The following is a 19,490-nucleotide window of genomic DNA, read 5'->3' on the forward strand; positions in this document are numbered from 1 at the left end:
TGTGTAAATGCCTCTGAAGGAGTGGAGACTTGGGTGAGGAAATTATTAAATCAAATGTGGAGTGTTCACACATGCAAAATGATGGTATGACTCAACTGCTAAACTGGTAGTCTTTTTACAAGCAGTTGGAACACATGTTTGGCTATGTCTGGAAGTTTGCTAATTTCTATTGAGGACCTCCAATCATCTACTGCCTCCAAGGTGGTAGCTTTTAAGTGCTTGCATACCGATCTAGAATTTGTTAATAATACTCAAAATCAAATCCATTAACCCCAGAGTGAGATATCAAAACCCACCCAGAAGTAGCTGTAATGGTTCTACCCTTCTGAGACGTTCCTCATGGGTAGTCCTGTGGTCCATCAACATTTCTGTCAATACAAAAGCAAGAACAGCACACAGCTGGCAAAAATTAAGGCCCCCGAAATTCTATTACGGTAAAAGCCATTTTGCGTGTTCTCCAGCTCATATGGCGATTAAATCCTCATGGTAAATGCCAGGTGACCTTTTTAGTAAACTGAAAGGGGAACAAATAATAGCAAATCATGGGAACATGACGAGATGGGCTGACGGACAGCATAAAGAGAGAACCGCTCTGATTCAAACACACAGGCCTCAAAACTATGATGTAGTTGCAAACAAGTCAAGTCAAGTTTATTTGTACGGACCCAATATCATATCTGTAAGGGCTTTGCGGGCACACAACAGCAACAGTCCCAAACCATAGACTCACCCAAATTCTCTAAGAAGAAAAGGAAAACCCCTCTAGAAAATCCTTATCACATAAACAAAAAAAGGAGGGGGTGGGCACACACATTTAAAGAGAGCTCCTTCCTCTGTGGGCAGCATGGGGTGAATAGTAGCCATAGGCGGGGACATTGAAATAACAAAGAGTCAACAGAAAGTTGAGCAAGTAGAGCAATTGAATCACAACAGAGGGATTATAAACTAACCCAATACCAACCCTGTCTCCTACAAAAGTACCTACCCATACAACTAAATTGCATTCTCAGTTATGTTTCGAGGGAAACGTCAACACATTCTTACTTTCAACTCTTCAAATACCAACACTTGGTCAGAGCCCCTTGGCACTAGCAAGTGACAAACCAGTCACGTGACTAGCAACTCACATAAATAACAACACTAACAAATTACGTGACTCAGGTGACAAAATATCAACTTTTAATTTTGCACCGTACATAAATACATAAACTCTCACGCACTGTATGTATTACATCACATGCTCTTACTGTCCATAACCCCAAGGGAGGTTTAAGCTTGGAGTTAGTTGTTGCATATAGCCACTAAAGGGAGCCTTCGTGTGTCAATTTCTGATGCTGAGGGGCACTGACCGACTGTCGGAAAGGAGAATGGATTGGAAACATATTTTCTCCTGGAATATGGTCTTAGTTTTAAACATATGGTAAACGGTAAACACACACAAATACAATAAAATTGCTTGGTCATGTTTAGGCAACAAAACTACTTGGTTAAGTTTGGTAAAAACATCAAGGTTTGGCTTAGGTTTGTTATGCTATTTAAGTTGTATTAGGATATATATGAAAATAAGTCAACGTTGACTTTGGGTTTACACAAACAGCAGTCTCCTTGAGTGAAAGTACTCTGTTTGTTAGACTATGTAGAAATGTATTTGTAATACGTCAAAAACTAACGTAATCAGGGTGAAAATGCATTTCCCCCGAATCACAATTGACAGAGCAATTTTGTTGTATGGGAACGTAGTTTTTAGGAGACCCGACCATGCATACACAATGAACATGCACACCTTCAACTTGTTAGTCCTTCTGTGGCAGGATGTGTAGACAGGTGTGTACATGGTGGAATTTCGTCTTATGTTGGAAGCCAGACTTGTTATACTGTTATCCCCGACATACCTTTTCAATTATGCCACTGAGTTCAGACAGTGTAATTGCCGCAGCCATTAGCTGTGTGTGTGTGTGTGTGTGTGTGTGTGTGTGTGTGTGTGTGTGTGTATTTATGTGTGAGTGAGTTAGAAAGAGAGTGTAAATATAAATTCTAAAGGTCAGTAGGTTCACACATTAGGACTTTTTTCTGCTCTAAGAAGAAATTTGAGGGGAAGTGCCTGAAGAAAAAACACTGCAGTACGGCAATGTTCTTTTACCCGGTTAGTTAGGGGATGTATGAATGTATCTAGATGTCTGTACAGTGAAAGAAAATAGTAATGAAATTGTTCTATACAGTAGAAATTACAGCTATCAGTGCATTTAAAACATGTATACGTGCTGCTGTTCTTTTTTTAACAATTATATTTTTGGTCCTTTTCCTCAATTGTCAACTTTTTCATATTGTAAATAATTTTGCCAGTAGACAACCAAAGATAAAAACTGTACTGTAAAACATTAGCTGGATATGATAATATACACAATATTTCAAGATATTTTTGTGTGCTATATTTCCATCATACCAGCTGAAATTATTTTCATTTACTAAAAAGTTGAAACTTTAATTTGACATTCCATCTTAATCCATAATTCAGTATTTGTTGTGTTCACAGGTTATGCAAAATTCGGTGCTTCAAAAACCAATTTTTGTCTATGAATTAGAAATTCTTACTGGAAATTAGAAATTATGTAATAAGTTCACATACTGTAATAATACATTTTAATTCTGAAGTACTGCATGGACATATCCACAGTATAAAGTATGTGCTGGTCTCACATGTGTTTTTTCTGTTCATCCTCTCCTTTCTCAAATTACATTTATGTTTGTCCTCAAACTACCTTCTTTCTCCACTCTGTTTTATTCTTTCTCTCCTTCTATGTTAACCTAATATCAGTGGACTCTGTTCAAAGCTACATATTAACAAACAAATCACAAGCTTTATATTTCCTGTGCTGCCAAACATGCTCCGGCCTCTTCCGTTAAAACTGTCAGCACTCAACCCTCCACCCCCCACACCGAGCCTCCACAATGCTACCTTCCTCCCTGCCTCTCTCTCTCTCTCTCTCTCACACGACGTAGACATTACACAGGTACACACAAACAGTCACATGGAAACTAATGTCACACAATGCCACCTATGGGAGGAAATTCAAGGTAAAACTAAAGGTGTGGGAGGGGGTTGCAATTGAGTTGTGGGGATTTACTAATGTCATCCTTGGCACATATTTAGTGGTAGGAACAAAGCACTGTGGGAAATAGATTTCTCCAAGCAGGTTGAGTTGCGCAAAGGTTTTTCTAATCAGGTAGAGGGACATCCCTTTGGACAACCCTGCTGAGGCATTGTTCTGGCAGAAAGATACATCATTTATTTATGAAAAACATTTTTTTCGAGGTTTGAGAGAGAGGGCTAAAATAGATTGGAAGGGAATTATGTGCTCACACTTTGATGCAGAATCATGTAATAAAGTGCATTCTGCATTGCGCTATGCAGATATATACTCGATTCGAACTGTCCTTGTACCATTACTTTGTAGTGTTGTAATAAGTACTTGCTGCATTATCCAGCTGGTTGTTATATATGCATATATGAATACATATCAAGAATAAAAAAATAAAAAAACAACCACAAGGAGGCAACCAGAATAAACTCAAAGATCAAAATCAAAAATCATTTTAGTTTAGTACGCTAACATTTGCTTTTTAGCATGTGACCCACGTGTAGTCTGTTTTTACTGTAGCTCTGTCTCCCCCTGGGTCTGTATCTAGCACTAAGAATAGACCAGTGGGAGATGACAGGGTGTTGGCTTGTGTCTTACTGTGATGCTGCACTGTATTGACTGGTTGATGTGCACTGCCATCCTCCACCTGCTGTACCACAAGACTGGTGGGCTCCCATGGCTTCAGCTGGCTCTGTAGAGCGTGTAGGGTGAGCAATTATTGCTTGTGTCTTACGCTGAGACCAGCTCGGGCCAGCTAACTTTTCCAGTACATGTTGTGTGGTGGTCATTTTGTGTAATGTTTCTGCACAATGTCAGTTAGGCTTGTAACTGAGAGTGGTTATAAATGGTAACTCTAGTTCTATGACTAAAGGTGGAGCTCCCATAGGACTTAGGTTACAAGAGAGTTCTCATGGTCCATTTGCCCATGACAGTAAAAAGACTGCCTGTATAGTTAATGGTAATACTTCAATTTGAAACAAATTATATTTTGTTTTTATCACAGTTTGGGCTGGATTTTCAGGGTTAGTACAATGGCATCCTTTACTGTAGATAATTCAGAAGGTTGGCTTGTTTATTAAATATCTCTCATGTTAGAGTTTTCCAAATATAAATGGTGATGCATTAAGTAAAAATATATTCTTATGATGGGAGGATAAAGTATGAGAAACACTTTTCATTATAATGCAGCACTATTCAGCACGAAGCAATCTCAAGTAAGTGGCTACTGTCTGGGCAGAGATAGGTCATAGTGTGTTTTTGTAACCTTGTTTGTTTGTTTAATTTTAAGTGTGATAAAGTTACAGTTACTGTACTTTAGTGCTGTGGTGAGGATCTGCCATGTTTTAAGTGCTTCATCTTCTTTTCTTAACTAACCCACCCCCCCCGTATTTATACACACATATACACTCACACACATATGTCGTTAAGCTCACTCATACCCATGTGGTGTGTTCAGCGCGGCCTCCATTGTGTGTTTTATTCACCCTTTAAATAATTACGGGTAAGCCGCCATTGTGGAGCCACTCACGTGACTATGTCCGACATCTTGCTCTCTGTCTTCCTCTCTCTCTTCCCCCTCCTACACCCACACATACACACCCCCCCCACACACACACACACCCCAAGCCACATGCTTGTTTGTTGCTTTTAGGAAGCAATAATAGATGTTTTACTGACTTATAATAATATTGATTTTGGTCAGTATTGTTAAAGATAAAAAAACTGTTACAGTTTTAAAGAGCAGTGATATTTTGTGCATATATGATAATAGCTGGTTGGTATAGCCAGTGCAAACCTTCAAACCTTCACTGTTCACTCTATAAATGTTAAATACTACCGTAACTATTGACATTTTGAGTGAACACCAATTATGAGACCTAATCCACAGTTTGGTTATTGGTCCCTGATCCCAGTGTGGTGCCCCTGTAATCTATGTTAATAATGCTATTGATATTAATTATATTAGTATCAATAGTTACATTGTTATACATGTTTAAAACCAAACCCGCTCTTGCCAGATCCCAGCAGCAAAAGAGAGAAAATACTAGCTAGGACAATACATGAGCACTAGTTTTAGATTTTGGACAGCTACGACTTAATTGCAATTTTTGGGGCGTCTTTTGGCCAATATTTATCAGCAGCAAAATGTGTCTAGGCAATAATGGCTATACATCTATGCATGATTGTGGGTACTTTCCAGTTTATTAACGCAGAGAGCCATTCCATCTTGAGTAAATATTTATTTCTACCACTGTAAGTGTTTACAATGCCCTGAATTGCAAAGTGAGAGTAATCAATCCCAAAAAAAAACCATTTGTCAAATCAATCCCAGCGTAATGTTTAAAGGCATTTCAATTGATTTTTAGCTGGCTCCAAATTCAACCAAGATCAAGCCCAGACAACCAGGAGTCGTGCCAATGTTTCTTTCCACACAAAGATTTCATCATTATCATTATGACAAAATGCCCCCGAACACACTGTAATGAATTAAAAGGAAGGCACTGAGGGGCAGCATCCTCTTCTTGTCTTAATTATAATTCAAGCACAAATCCATCAATGTGAGTTAGACGTTCCACGAACATCAAATGTCCAAATCTACATAAGGGATGTAGAGGGAGTGTTATGGTTACTGAGAGATGGAGAGACAAAAAAAATGTAACCAGGAAAGTCTAGACCTATGGCGAAGAGAAAGAGTCTAACAACGTGTGTGTGAAGAGACAAAATGGGAAAGGATGCATAAAGGGAAAGGGAATGCAGAAAGCCCTTGGCCCCCTGCCTTCAATCTGCAATCTGCTGATGGCGAGGCTCGTGACGAGGAGGTGCACAGCGTCCATTTTTAGCGATGAGGTCATCTTTAATTAACAAAACAAAGAGAGTCAGCTGTGTCACTCCAATCTGTTATCTGCACCCATGCTCAAGGACAACGTTTATCTCCATATAATTCAATCTCTTTGAATGAGGGCTTATCGACGCATTTTTTGGTCTCAAACAATAATGGAGCTGTTACAGAAACAGGGGTGGGGGGATACCGCTGATCACAGAAGAAAAAGGGACATGAGGAAAGCAGAGAAGTATGTGACAGAAGAGAAGTCTAAAACAGAGGAAGATCCACATGTCATCTATCCTAATAAGCTGGCTGTGTGAGCTCGGAGGAGGAAATTGGAACTAAAATAAGGGCAAAGATCAAATGGCTAATCTGTTCCTCAGTCCAACAGTGCCAGCATGAGGTGACATCATTGCTGTGTAACCCTCTGCGTCTGTCTGCGTCCCTCCTCCATTCCTCTCCATTGTGATCTCTCCCCTTTGTCTTTCTCTTTTCTGCCCATTTTCTTTTTTTTTGTCACTTCACTGTGTCTTTCCACATTTCCTACTATCTCTTCTCATTTCGTCATTACTGCCAATTCAAGGAATTTTCCACGCTCTGCCCTGCCTTCGGTTGTTCTTTGTGCCACAAAATCAGGTATCACAGAGTGGTGATGCAACGCAGAGACTCACAGGTTTTTAATTAGCACTAAGTGTGTGCATTTGTGTGAGAGTAGCGGGAAGAACAGTGCCACGCCGTTGAGTGAATTCACAAAAAAGTGTCACCTCAGCATAACTGTGATTTAAGGGAAAGCCGCACAAATTGGCAGCTAACAAGACAATAGATGGATTGTAAAAAAATGATGATGGAACCTAAAAGCATGCTGAATTCAGCCAATTCAGGGTACATTTGGTTAATAAGCCTTTTATTAGACAAATTCCATAACATTTTTGGCACCCTCTTTTTTTTCTGGGAACTCCAATTGAGAAGACAGGAAACAAAGCTTAAGGATGTCTGATATTACAGTGTAGGTAAACCACTAATGATTCCCATACTCTTGCATGATTTTGCGAAACAATCTGCAGTTGCCGTATCTGTTTAAGGTGTTCACTCATTTTTAAAGTAGATGTTTTATTGGTAAAGGTGGATTACCTGGTTATAGTATGTTTAAGTGAAACCATGTGAGCCACCTTATTATGTGCTGCAGGCATCAGTCTTACAACCCAAAAATAAGTCAGCATTTTTGCTCTTCTGGTTCCCTCGTCTTGAAGTTAATGGTTTTTTTGAATGGATTTTTGGTTAGATGTCCGACATAAGGTCTGAGGTTTACACAAGTGTCAGCGATTTTAACATTTACGTTGTAAAATATGTCAGGAAATACCTTTGAAACCATAAAGTGTCATCACGGCGACAAGTCCATTACAGCGTATACTCGCACTTGTGGTGAGTTTTTTATTTTATAGACTATCGTTAGCTTTTTACTTTTGGTGACTGCATTCACGCTTCAAAAATCATAAAAGTGCTGTTCATTTGTGAAGATTATCCTGCTGAACAAAATGTGTAAGTATAATAAATTTGTGTTTGCAACAGAGCTAAATCTGCAAAAATCCAAAATTCAATGGAGAAATCCCATTGGCTTTATGTTCGCCTATACGTTATCCCTGCAACAGTCTGTTGGGGCAGTTATAAATGCTGAATCAAAAAAAGAGTTGACTTTTACACAACTTTGGGCTGTTGCAAGTTTACCTCTGGAGATTTTCTAGCGTTTGTCCATTTCAATATTCTTGTCGAATGTCTTAATATCATCTGTGATCCTCAGTATCTTCTTACATATCACTGTTGGTTTGACCTATTGCTGTGTAGAGGAATGCTGAGTCCCACACTAATACATCAGCACTGCTTATCTATCTGGCTTCTATGTGAATGCTGTCTCTGCCTTGGTGTGCCATCTAGAGGCCTGTGTGAGGCCCAGTAGAGTGGATCACTCATATCCATCACTGATGTGACTGAAATCAGAGCAGGACAAGAGGCTTGTTAAATATATTAGACAAGGGTTTGAGCCCTTAGGGTAAGAATGAGTAAGATATAGCATAATACACAAAACTCCAGAGGCCTTTCTTATTAATTGTCAATAAAGAAAAAGAGAGACTCAACGTGGTAAATAGTAGTAATAATGCATGCTACTTTATGCAGACATTCCGTTCTCCAATTATAATTAAAATCACTGAATTGTTTGGATCTATTCTTTGATATATGCATTACTGGTGTGCGCACAATGCAGTCATAAAGGCAAATCATAAACCTTACTTCCATATGAAATACAGTGTTGGGACTTCACCATGTGGGGTGAAACAAAGAGAGGCCCACATGGCCTGAACTGGTTTGAACCACGCCAACCCCCATCAGGCGTTAAAATCTCACCTAAGTGTGAGATTTGGTTTAGACCACAATACTGGTGCCCCAATGCATGAGCCCCACGGGAACCCAAGGGAGTCTCTCTGATAAGGCCATGACTAAATAATAACTAAATAATTCTACAGATGTAGCTTACTGTGAATCACACAACACACAAGTAAATACTGTTCACAGATAAGTTTTCAAGACCATGATGCTTTTCCCGATAGTGTGGGTCACTTGATCGAATCATATTGGCAGGCAGACATAAGGAGACAGAGAGGGAAAATAGAGGCAAAGCTTTTACTAGAGAGTTCAAATACCACTGATGATCAGGGTTTTCTTTCATTTTAGATTTGTTTTACAGTCTGTGCCCACTGACAAGGTCTACAAGCTTAATTAATCTCCAAAATTTATATTTGAATTTGCTTGCCGATCGGTATGAGTTATCATGTTTGGAGACTGTGTATGGCCATTACATCTCACCTTTGTATCTGCTTTCTTTTTAAGCACTGGTTCACACCCTGTTGAGACAATTAACTTCAATCAGGCATGACCTCATTTTCACCTCCGCTTCATCTCAGTGAGTTAGTGCCCCTCTTGCCTTACTGGCCTTGTAGAAACAGGTGCTCCCTCTCTGTCTGCTCCATCTGTACATCTGGCACTGGCCGTGTTCAGGCTTCTTCTGTGCAAACCCACAGGACCTGGATGTTGGCACTAACCACAGTGTCTGCAATACCCTCAGCCTTGCTCGTGACAAAGACAGGATGGACGTTGTGAATAAGACACCCTCCAGTGACGCGGCGGCTGTTCTCGACTCCCGGCATCACTCACTTCCCGCTGCGCATGCTGACATGCTATGTTGAGCACACAGGCTCTGTGAGCAAACAGCAGGTGTTTATCTGCTGTGGTGACACAATTCTTGGGAACCCCCTATCGAAGCAAAATAGTTTGTGATTGTATCTCACAAACAGGACAATCTTCCTTCAAACCTGATTCCCTGTGGGCCTACTGCGTTGACAAATGAGAGTCTCAAGTCTCTTCAGAGACCAGAATGGCAGGTTGAGTGTCGTCATCCTGATTTCCATTTTTATCAAAAAAGGTTTAGAGTGGGCTCTTACTTATTAGAACAAGTTACCTTATGATGTTGTCTCTGTATGATGGCAGGGCTTCCCTTTATTTCCTAGTATTTTCCAAGTACTAATTTCAAACATCTTATTGGATTACAGTTTTACTCAAAGAACCAAGGTGTCAAAACAGAACCTTCATTTTTTTTTTTTATCTTTCTGCAAGTCGAGCAGCATGTCTTATTTTAGTAATTGCTAATACTTTTTTGGGGTCTCACATTATTGATTGTATGCAGGAGGACAATGGTCAGAACATCAATCAAAAAAACATTTCTGTAAGCAGGGCCCTATACATTCTCAATGTTATTTAAGAAATGTATAAACTTCCCAGCTTCTATGGTATAACGTAGCTGACAGGATGAGCTGGGGGTTACAGCAGTAATAGAGTTCAAGTGGTTGTCAGGAGGTAACAAAGTTCACCAGGTACATTTCTGTTCGCATTTTTGGAAAAGCAAGCCCTGGCTTTCTTATGTGGAAATGGAAGGACTTTCATTCAAGGACAGAAAGGGGAGGTATCTGCAACTGAACTGACATGGGATTTTCTTTTTTCTTCAAGTGCCAGCAAGCAGACAAACTCTTGTGATTAACTGCTCATGTGAGCACTAAGATCAACCCTGGTGTATGTCAGAGCATTACGAGAAGACATGAGTAGTCTCACATAAGTTAACAATATACTGAGGCCTCTGTGTATGCACCGTAGGTGTTAGTATTTAGCACTGGCAGCCTTGAAATAGCCATCTAAAACCTTTAAACTGATTATTTTGTTGGTCTCAGTGTTTCTTGTCAGGTTAAGCTGCAGTTGGTTGGTCCATTTTACCAATAAAGCACATATTATCATAGGTATTGCATGATTCTCTCCCATGCATATCTGGGAACAGACCTGGGCTGCCAGTAAAGCAGCATGCCCATATAAACAACAAGATATATGAACTAAGACCTTGGCTGCTCTCCTTGCATATCAAAGCAGCAAGTCTATCTTGACCTAATGTTAACCTCAGAGGGAAGATTTGTGAGCGACCAGCAAGAAGCCTCCAAGAAAAGATTACTTTTTTTCCCCCTAAACCCTACTGATAAGTGGGGTGATCTAGGAGGACTGGAGACAGGGGCCTGATGGTTGTACAGATGTGAGAGGACCAGGGTGATGCTAAAAAAATTGACCTGACCCGTCAAAAGCCTGATACATGAAAAGAGGGACAAATACATTTTAAGAGAGGGAATGTAGAGAGATCACACCAAAGGATGTAAAACATTAAAAATGGAAGCTTGTGGTGCCTGCTTTCAGAGGTCATGTGAGGGATGTTGGAAAGCTTGCAGAAAGCCATGCTAGAAGAAAAAAAAGAGCACGAGATCCTAACAGATTACATGTCATAATCTCAATTTCTTTTGTACCCTGCTTTTCCTTTCAGGTCCTTTATTTTCTGGTATCAAGGTGAAGACACAGCTGGAAGTGCAAACTGTCCAACTCTACGTGGGCATAATAATGTTGGTCCTTTCTGTTTAAAGTCAAATCTGTGGCTATTTTCAGTCAAGACGATGGCTGCAGAAAATATGATTCTGATGTAATGAATGATGATGCATTTGTGTGTGCAAGAATCATACGTAAGCCACAGTACACTGAGCAAGACATTTACAAAGGAAGGAGAGGCAGAGGGAGTTTTAAAGACAGTCAGTGAGCTAACGTGGCTGATACTTACACCCCCCCCCCCTCCCCCCATAATGGAGGGTTTATATTTTAAGAAGGCACCTCCAAACAACGAACTCCAACTTTGACATGACTTTTCCATTCAGCACTGATGCCCACTATACAAGAAAATGTGAAGTCCTATATTATGTTATAAGCATAGGCATAATATCATTTCTATAATTTACATAAAGCAAGATGGAGTCACATTAGCTACATTTATGGATATTAGCTTAGAAGACGATACCATTCACTGTCAAGATTTTCAAGGACCCTATGATTGCATCCATTCATGCAGGATGCTGGTACGGATGAAGAACATGAGCCAAAAGGGTGGCATACTACATCATTTGAATCAGCTTATTAACATGGATAAAACGGTCTCCAAGCTTGTGGAAAAATTCAAAGAGAAGTAATTCCTCATCTGCAGTGATAACGGGAGTGACGATGGGGGTATTTGTTTGAAATATACAACTTACACCCACAGAAGTGATACAATTTGTGAATGAATGTTGATGTTGCTGGGGAGTCTTTAAGGTCGACATCAATTGAGTAAGCAAAGATACATTCTCATATACAACCATAAACTAATATGGTATAGTTTATATGGCTAAACTTGGGCATTTTGGTGCCACTAATCTAGACGTTTTGATTATATATGTGCCCATACTGTACCCCAATGAAAAATATGTGGACACAACTTTCATTGATGACACCCATCGTAAATTAGCCCTGAAACGAAACAAAGGAGTAGGAGCAGGTAGCCCACAGTGTTCTCCCAGTGAGATTAATCTCTGGAATCCATTCCCTCTTTAATTAGAGAAGCCAAAACTGTGGAAACCGTCAATCCAGGAAAGTCAAGACCTATTTATTCTCATTGTCAAATGACTACTTTTAATAATATCTATCTCAGGAGGGATCATTTCCTATCCTAGTCTAGACAGCTGTGACATAGACTTCGGGAACCCATTGAGAGCTGCATCCAAGTGTCTGCATCTCCACACTCACTCTCTGTCTACCATCTGTATGAGTGTACACATGGCTGAATGTGTGTGCTCTGAGTGTGTGACTCATGCTCAAACATGGCTGAGTGTCTGTGTGTGGCAGTCTGTTTGTCTGTCCTCTCTCTCAGACACCAGCCCAAAGTGCTGGTTTAACTGAGCAATGGATGTCAATGCAGCCTCAGCTTCTGCGTATGCTGGCGTGGGTTGCATCCCATCCCCTGGAAGCAGTTGCTGCCCTTACTACTGATGATGTCGCAGATGGTCAAAGTCCCATCTCTCCACCACACAATGTTGACCTGTGTCTCATCTAACTTCTGATTTCAAACGTACTGTCCATGTCTCTGTCCTTTGTACGTTTTTACCCCAGAACAGATTATAGCCCAGGCATCTCTCTCTTCGATCTGGCCTACCCAAATGTCTTCCTTTTTATATTTAGGTAACTCTGTTATTTTTGCAAATCTTCTTTCTTTCTTGGCTAGACTACCTAGACTTACCTTACTCTTCAGATGCTCTAGGTGCCCCTCTAGGGTCAGGTTTGGATGTGTCAGGCACGGTGTGTCAGTTTCCGCCATGCATGGTGTCTTGCATTAGTAAAGTTTGGAAGTTAAGTAAAATAAGTTGGTTGGTTGGTTGGTTTCACGCGGGACATTAACAGCGACGTCCTGGGTGAAAGTTAGTGTTTGTTTGACCCATCCAACCCTCCTAACTGCCCTACTTTCCCCTCTTAATTTACATCAGTTGTGTTAACTGACAAATGAAGACACGGACTGGTTTACATTTGAGTTAGTCAAGTTACTTCGAGGCACCCTTTAGTGTCTGTATCAGACGCCGAGGGGCACTGACCAACTGGTAGTATTTGATGACTTGGGAGTGAGAACGAGTTGGTTTGTACTGTATTCAAAACATACCACTGTGAGAAGCTGTGGGTACTGATGGCACTGCTCAATCCCTTGTCTTGAAACTGAGGGAGTTCAGAATGGGTTGTTTAAATGGTGCAATTTGATCATATAAAAACAATGAAGTGTACCATCTTTGTGCCTCACTTAATAGCATATCCAATTGCAAAACATCTTGTTTTTTACATAATATTCTCTCTTAAAAATAAAATCTGAACACCTCACAATGATCTATATTGCCAAATAGTCCTGACCAAGCTTTGGATCATGATTTTGTCCTATGATTGTCCATTACAGTTTACTGAAAATTAGCCGAATAAACCTTTTGTCTGTTCCCACCCTTAGATGTTGGAGAGGAAGGCTTGACTGCAAACTCACTGGTTCAAGTCATCACACAGTCTTGGAAAATATGAACAGGGAAAATGAAGAAGAAACACATAAACCACCAAGATGCCCTCGAGCAAAGTATTTATCCCGAAACTGCTCCATTAGAGCTGCTCAGTGGCCAACGGTAGAAGACTGGTTTCACTGGCAGCTCCAACAGGGAATGTGTGTGTGTGTGTGTGTGTGTGTGTGTGTGTGTGTGTGTGTGTGTTAAAGTCAAGAGGCACACTGCTGAGAAAAAAGCATGGAGGAATGACTAAGCTTGAGAGCATTACATTATTTTGTTACTTTGTATCCACAAGGTGAGCAGGGCACACTGGACTTTTTATTTATCTCAGATTATGGTTTTATTATACAGACTTACATTTCCCTACAAAGTGCGTCAAAGATGGCCCTGACGTAAGAAGCCAGGAGGTGGGTACAAATCCAATAATTTCAAAATAAGTCAGAGTAATGGTCAGAAAATGACACTATGGCTTTTATTTGCTGAGTCCAGAGAACAAGATCTCATCATTTTAAGAGGCCCATATTATTTCATAAATCGATCCCTGTAATACCTTCCAAGTTTGTATCAGCAATCTTGACCCCCCCCCCCACCATTTGGAAAACAATGAGGGGGTTGAGTAGAGTCAGTTTTTGGTATTTGCATTGGAAGTGAGAGCTATCCAGATGCATGCAGCATGCCCTAACAGTTCATAATACATGTTTCCACTGAAGTGGAACCATGGTCTGCCAGAGTTTCCTGTCAATTAACATGACCTGCTCCTCTATAAGGGGGTCCTAAACTGACACACACATATCAATGCACTCAACTAAGTTAGCTTTTTTCACTCACCAAAGTTCTTTGTCCAGATAAAATAAGTTGAGTAAACGAGACAAACCTGACTAACAGTTAGAGATAAACAGTGACAGACATAAAGGGGAGCAAAAAAGACAAATGGCAAATACATTGACTTCTAATCTGTATTATACTATCTGTTATGACATGATTTATAGTGGTGACTGGCACATAGCAGAGTGAGTCACCCACACCATCTGCCCCTTCCTACCTCACCTCTGCCAGCATGCCTGTTTCTAGCTGTCTGTACCCTCTCCCCGCTCGCTGGTGCCCACTCTTCATCAGCACTCCTCCCAGGGGTGATCGATGTCCTGTCCATACTTCCCAATGACTAAAGCCAGGTTCTTCCAGACCACCTCATTTCTCCAATATTATTCAATTCTTTCCTATCACCCTTCCGCTGACTCACCCCATCGCCTTGTCACAACCATGACCACTTCGCTAGCCCTCCGGCACAATGGTCAGCACCATATATGGCGCTTGATAAATTGCCTACGTCATCTTCTCCCATCTTCAGTCTAAGCTCTTCCTTCTCTTCTCTATCCAGACCAAAACTTTACCCTAATTTCCTCCAATTGTAACTTTAACAACTTGTCTTAACTTCTGTAACTGCTTAGCAGATACTCTGATACTATTTATTTGAACACTGTGGACAACGTGATATTCCGCCTATTTGCAGTAAAAACATGCAATAGAATCTTGAGAAAAATTCAGCTCGTCCCACGGCTATTACATGGTCTGATACAATTAGACCATTTAGAGCCTTTTCCACATCTGTGAACAGTGGAGGGAAACCCGAATGGACACGGAAGAAGAGACTCCACACAGACCACACAGAAATGATTCTCCTCCTTAGTACTTGTATGTGTATGTGTGATTTGTATGTTTGAATGGGTGAGAGTGTGCATGGTTTTGGCATGGAAAAGAATATTCCAAACACAGTAAAAAAACATGTCTTTATAAACTGTTTGGTGAATAACAATGTATTATTAATGGGTATGGTCCTTAACATTTGTGTTCTAAGATATAAATGGGCCAGTGTGCATACATGTTAAGTAAATTGAGTGAATAATGTTGCCAGAAGTTCCTTTTTTTGCACTGGTGCAATGGCGTGGAGCAGCCTTTTGCTACGGATTATGGTCTTTAAATATGAGAGGGTTTTATAGAAGTTAGGTTAGGGCTTTTCTTTGGAATAGACTAACTATTTTATACTGACATTTTACAAAATGTTAATTTAACTGTGGGAATTATTTTGTATTTCTCATAAATTGTGGTGGCATGTTTTTGGATTTCAGGATTTTTGTTGTTGTTGAATGCCTTGTGCTTCGTTGTATCTCTTTGTCTTCTAACATCTTGGGACCATGTTAGAAATAAGTGTTTTCACATTAACACATTTTTGTTTCTTTGTCTGATTAAAATCCATGAAAAAAATGTATCAAACCACCAATCAATCAACTAACCAACCAACCACCCAATCAATAAATCAAGCAAACAGACAAGCTCACGTCATATCACAGTGTTTGAATCACACATTTACAACAAGTACATCACTTAAGCTTGGAATTGAGTTTTTCTACCTGTGTAGACCTCTGCCTCCGAGGGATCCTCAACTCGTTTATGCTGGATGATGTAGTCAGAAACTTTGCAGCCAATCAGAGGCTCCACATCCATCCACTCCAGGGCCACCATTGTGCTTGAGGGCTCCAAGTAAGGGGCTAGGCGTACACTAATGGAGCAACATAGAAAGGACAAGGTTAAGACAACAGTTTATTGCCCTCATCTGGAATTTCAAATCATACTGTGTGTGTGTGTAATACCTGAAATATGGGCATAAACCTAAAATGGATAAGTAAGAATCCCATGTGGTCAATGTTGTATTAGAGTACAGACTGTCACACCTCTGCCCATACAGTATGTCATTGGACAACAGGATGGCAAAAAAACAGCATTCCCTCTTTAATCCCTCAAAAGAGATAAAATAACTATAGTATCATTTTGCCTGCCCTCCAGCTGTGTCGTGCCCTCCAGCAGGCATGGGCACAGGGAAAGTATGACCAAAACTTTGGTTGTGGCACCTGGCCCTGTCCTCTCCAATTCCACAACCACAACCCCAATCCACAAACAAATCAATACCAAAACCAACGTAATAGCGTCTAAAACTACTTGTGCAATACTTGCGCAATATGTTTTTGGTAAAGTATTGCGAGTTAAGAGCAATCTCCCCACAAGGTCAATGTAATGACATGTTCTGGAGTTTATCAACAGACAATTGTTTCAATGTTTGGAAAATTGTAGATGTTCAAAATTCCTGTTTTATCTATTAGCTTAGAAGCTGAGGTTCAATGTTTGTGGAAACAGTATGTATTGTAACGGTGAATAGTGTTGAAGTGGGAGGATATTTTGACATAGTGGCCACAGTTGGTATTGCAAGATACAGATCTACAGATATACAGATCTTTTCTGATTAATTCCTTCTAAATATATTTAAAACTATTCGGTTTAACATTTGGTTATAATTGATAATGTGTGGAGGATCTTTACGGAAAAAAAAAATCACATTAACTGCAAATGCCATTAGGTGATGGACCAGAATCCTCTGTTGCAGCTACACTACATTTTATCCATGTTGAGCTTTTATTATTATTCTAAAATGGAGTCAATAGATGTTGGACCTAATTCACTTTTGAAAGTAATATACTAATGGGAATATTTTCTTTTCATTCTTGATTGGCTTTCATTGTAAACTTATCATCTAAATGATTGCCCTTTCAACTTCCTGTTTCTCTTTCAAAGTTCTCAGGGCAACAATGGCTAGGGTGGGTGACTCAAGAGAATTATTAGGACACCTTGAATGAGAGCATGTTCTTTTCAGAGAAGTGTAAGGGCCGACTGACAGCTATTAGAACTTTGGGGACTGTGCTCGTGTCTACAACTCAAGTGCCCCAGGAGTCAGTGGAGACAGGTATGTGTGTGCTTGTCCATGTGTATATGTGAGGGTGCATCAGTGCATGCATCCATGAAATCTCTCTTGTGCATGAATTCCTAGGTGTCATGGCATCACCTCACACTTACATTGGCTGCCTGAGGGGACTGCAGATAGGCAGGCCATCTTTGCTGAAGGCACTCAGGTCACAGCGACACCAGTTATCAATGACATCGCCCTTTCCAGCACACCAGTATGAGCTCATTGTGGCGCTCTTGAAGGCCTGTAAAGGGTAACAGGTGAAAGAAATGCAATTATCTCTTGAAACATAAGCTCCCCATCCATCTATGCTTACCCAACCCCCATCTCCCATCCAAACCACCCTCATATATCCCAGCACACACACACATACACACATCCTTCTATTTATGTCCATACGATGACTCTCCATTGACTATATTCATTTTCTTTTCCCCATCTCCTAAGTTAAACATTAACATATCAAACCTCAGTCTTACCACGATGAAGTGAGGACTGTCCAAAATGTCCTCACTTTGCAAAAATGCCCTCTCTCTGATTGTCTAAAACTAAAGAAAGGTCTCACAAAGACAGACATGCACACACCCACACACAGTGACCTTTTCATTCCCAATTACCATAAGGCAGGAAGATCTCACTAACATCGACAAGCTTACACTATATGATATCATAGAGTAACTGTGACTTTTATGATGGAGGTGTGAAAGCTGTGCCAATCGTATGTTTCTGTGTGGATCTGTCAGTGTCAGTGTCGATGTTGATGTCGGTCTGTCTGTGAAGGGGATGGGAGGGGGTGGGTGTTAGGAGATGACATCATCTCCTAGCATCTCCTTGTGCTGCTTCATTAACGGGCAAATGAAAAATCAAAAGGCAGAAGCTCAGTCATCCTCTAAAAGGCAGCAAAATGCCAATATAGCCGTCAAAGCAATAAAGTATAATGTCAGGGCTTTCTTAAAGCCACAGGCATGATAGACAGTGAGTTCAAGGGAGTTTGCAAGCACTGTGGTTCCCCGTGTCACACTATGGATCAATGGAGCACTCAGTTATTTATGTGCTCTAACTGGTTGCCAGTGCTGCCTCGTGAAGACAACTTTAGAGATGTGCTTGATCATGATCACAAAAATAGGACACTGGAATCATGCAGAAACATTATCACTCTGTACCAGGCATCCAACCAAAAGCTCAGAAAAGCAACTCCTTTGTTCCAATACACCATGACATTCACTTATCCAAAAGCAAAGGAACCGATGAGACCACACACATCTGTAAGACAACTGCGAACACGCACGTGGGGACATGCAAACATGCACAAAAACAGACAGATGTATGCAGCGTGTTGATTAGTGACAGTGACATTTGAGATGGTTATAGTTCTAACCAGAAAGACAGACAGCTTGACCAAAAAAAGAGTCTGGGTATGCACTCAGAAGCTGATGTTAGCATTTCACTGGATTGTTGGCTGTAAAGGAGACTCAACAGTTTTTCATGGGAACTGACTTCTGCCAATACCACTTGCTTTCACTCAAAGGCAAAGGATCTTGAGGGTGAAAGTGACCTTAATGAGCAGCAGATTAAGATAGAGAGGCTGGAGAGACCAAAGGAAAAAGGACGGCAAAATATCAACAAAATAAACAAGGGAACGAAGGTGTGAAAAAGGGAGACTCCCAACTCTCAAAGCATTCCCCACCTTACTGTGGGACAGGATCAGGATCCTTTAGCAGTGAAGGCTTTCCTATTATTTATCCTCCAATAGAAGCCCCTCTAAATGAGCTTGCTGAATGAGCAGTTATTATAGGGAGTAGGCAAGCACTGTAATCCATGGCCATATAATAACCCCCCAGAAAACAAAAAAGGGGAAAAAGGTAATTACATTTCTCCCCCCTTGCCTGAACCCATGTGGCTAACTGCTGCCAGAAAACAACAGCAGCAGGGGTCTTCCCACCTCATGTCAATGGGAAGCAGGCCACAGACAAAGGCAACAAGAAAAACCTGGACTCAAGGTCTATGCACGCAGACAGACTAGACAAATATGAGAAATGAGAAATGACCTCCGCTGCTCGGGGCAAAAGACAGAAAGACCACAGGACCGCCATGCGTATACCACCACCAGATTCCTAGGAAAACCCCCATATGGGTCTGCGCACTTGATTGCATGGCTGCACATGTGAAAAATAGACAAAGCGATTACTGCCGTGTTTATGTTTGAAGAGTAATGCAAGCCAGTCTCCACTGGGTAAACAGGGAATCTAATTGTGGTTTAG

At 40.7% G+C, this 19,490-nt stretch overlaps 1 protein-coding gene across 3 annotated transcripts in view; it reads right to left on the bottom strand.

Annotated features, from left to right (window-relative positions):
• The window catches only part of astn2 (astrotactin 2), a 186,627-nt gene that overhangs the window by 17,088 nt on the left and 150,049 nt on the right, over positions 1-19,490 (bottom strand). For all 3 annotated transcript variants that reach the window (XM_031859969.1, XM_031859971.1, XM_031859970.1), the window contains 2 exons: positions 17,340-17,473; positions 15,845-15,993 (listed from right to left, as the gene is read on the bottom strand). In XM_031859969.1, the coding sequence (XP_031715829.1) occupies positions 15,845-15,993; positions 17,340-17,473 (283 nt within the window). The remainder of the gene's footprint in view (positions 1-15,844; positions 15,994-17,339; positions 17,474-19,490) is intronic.

This window comes from Anarrhichthys ocellatus, unplaced genomic scaffold (genome assembly GCF_004355925.1).
Source record: "Anarrhichthys ocellatus isolate YVR2014 unplaced genomic scaffold, GSC_Weel_1.0 scaffold23, whole genome shotgun sequence".
NCBI classification, from domain to species: Eukaryota; Metazoa; Chordata; class Actinopteri; order Perciformes; family Anarhichadidae; genus Anarrhichthys; species Anarrhichthys ocellatus.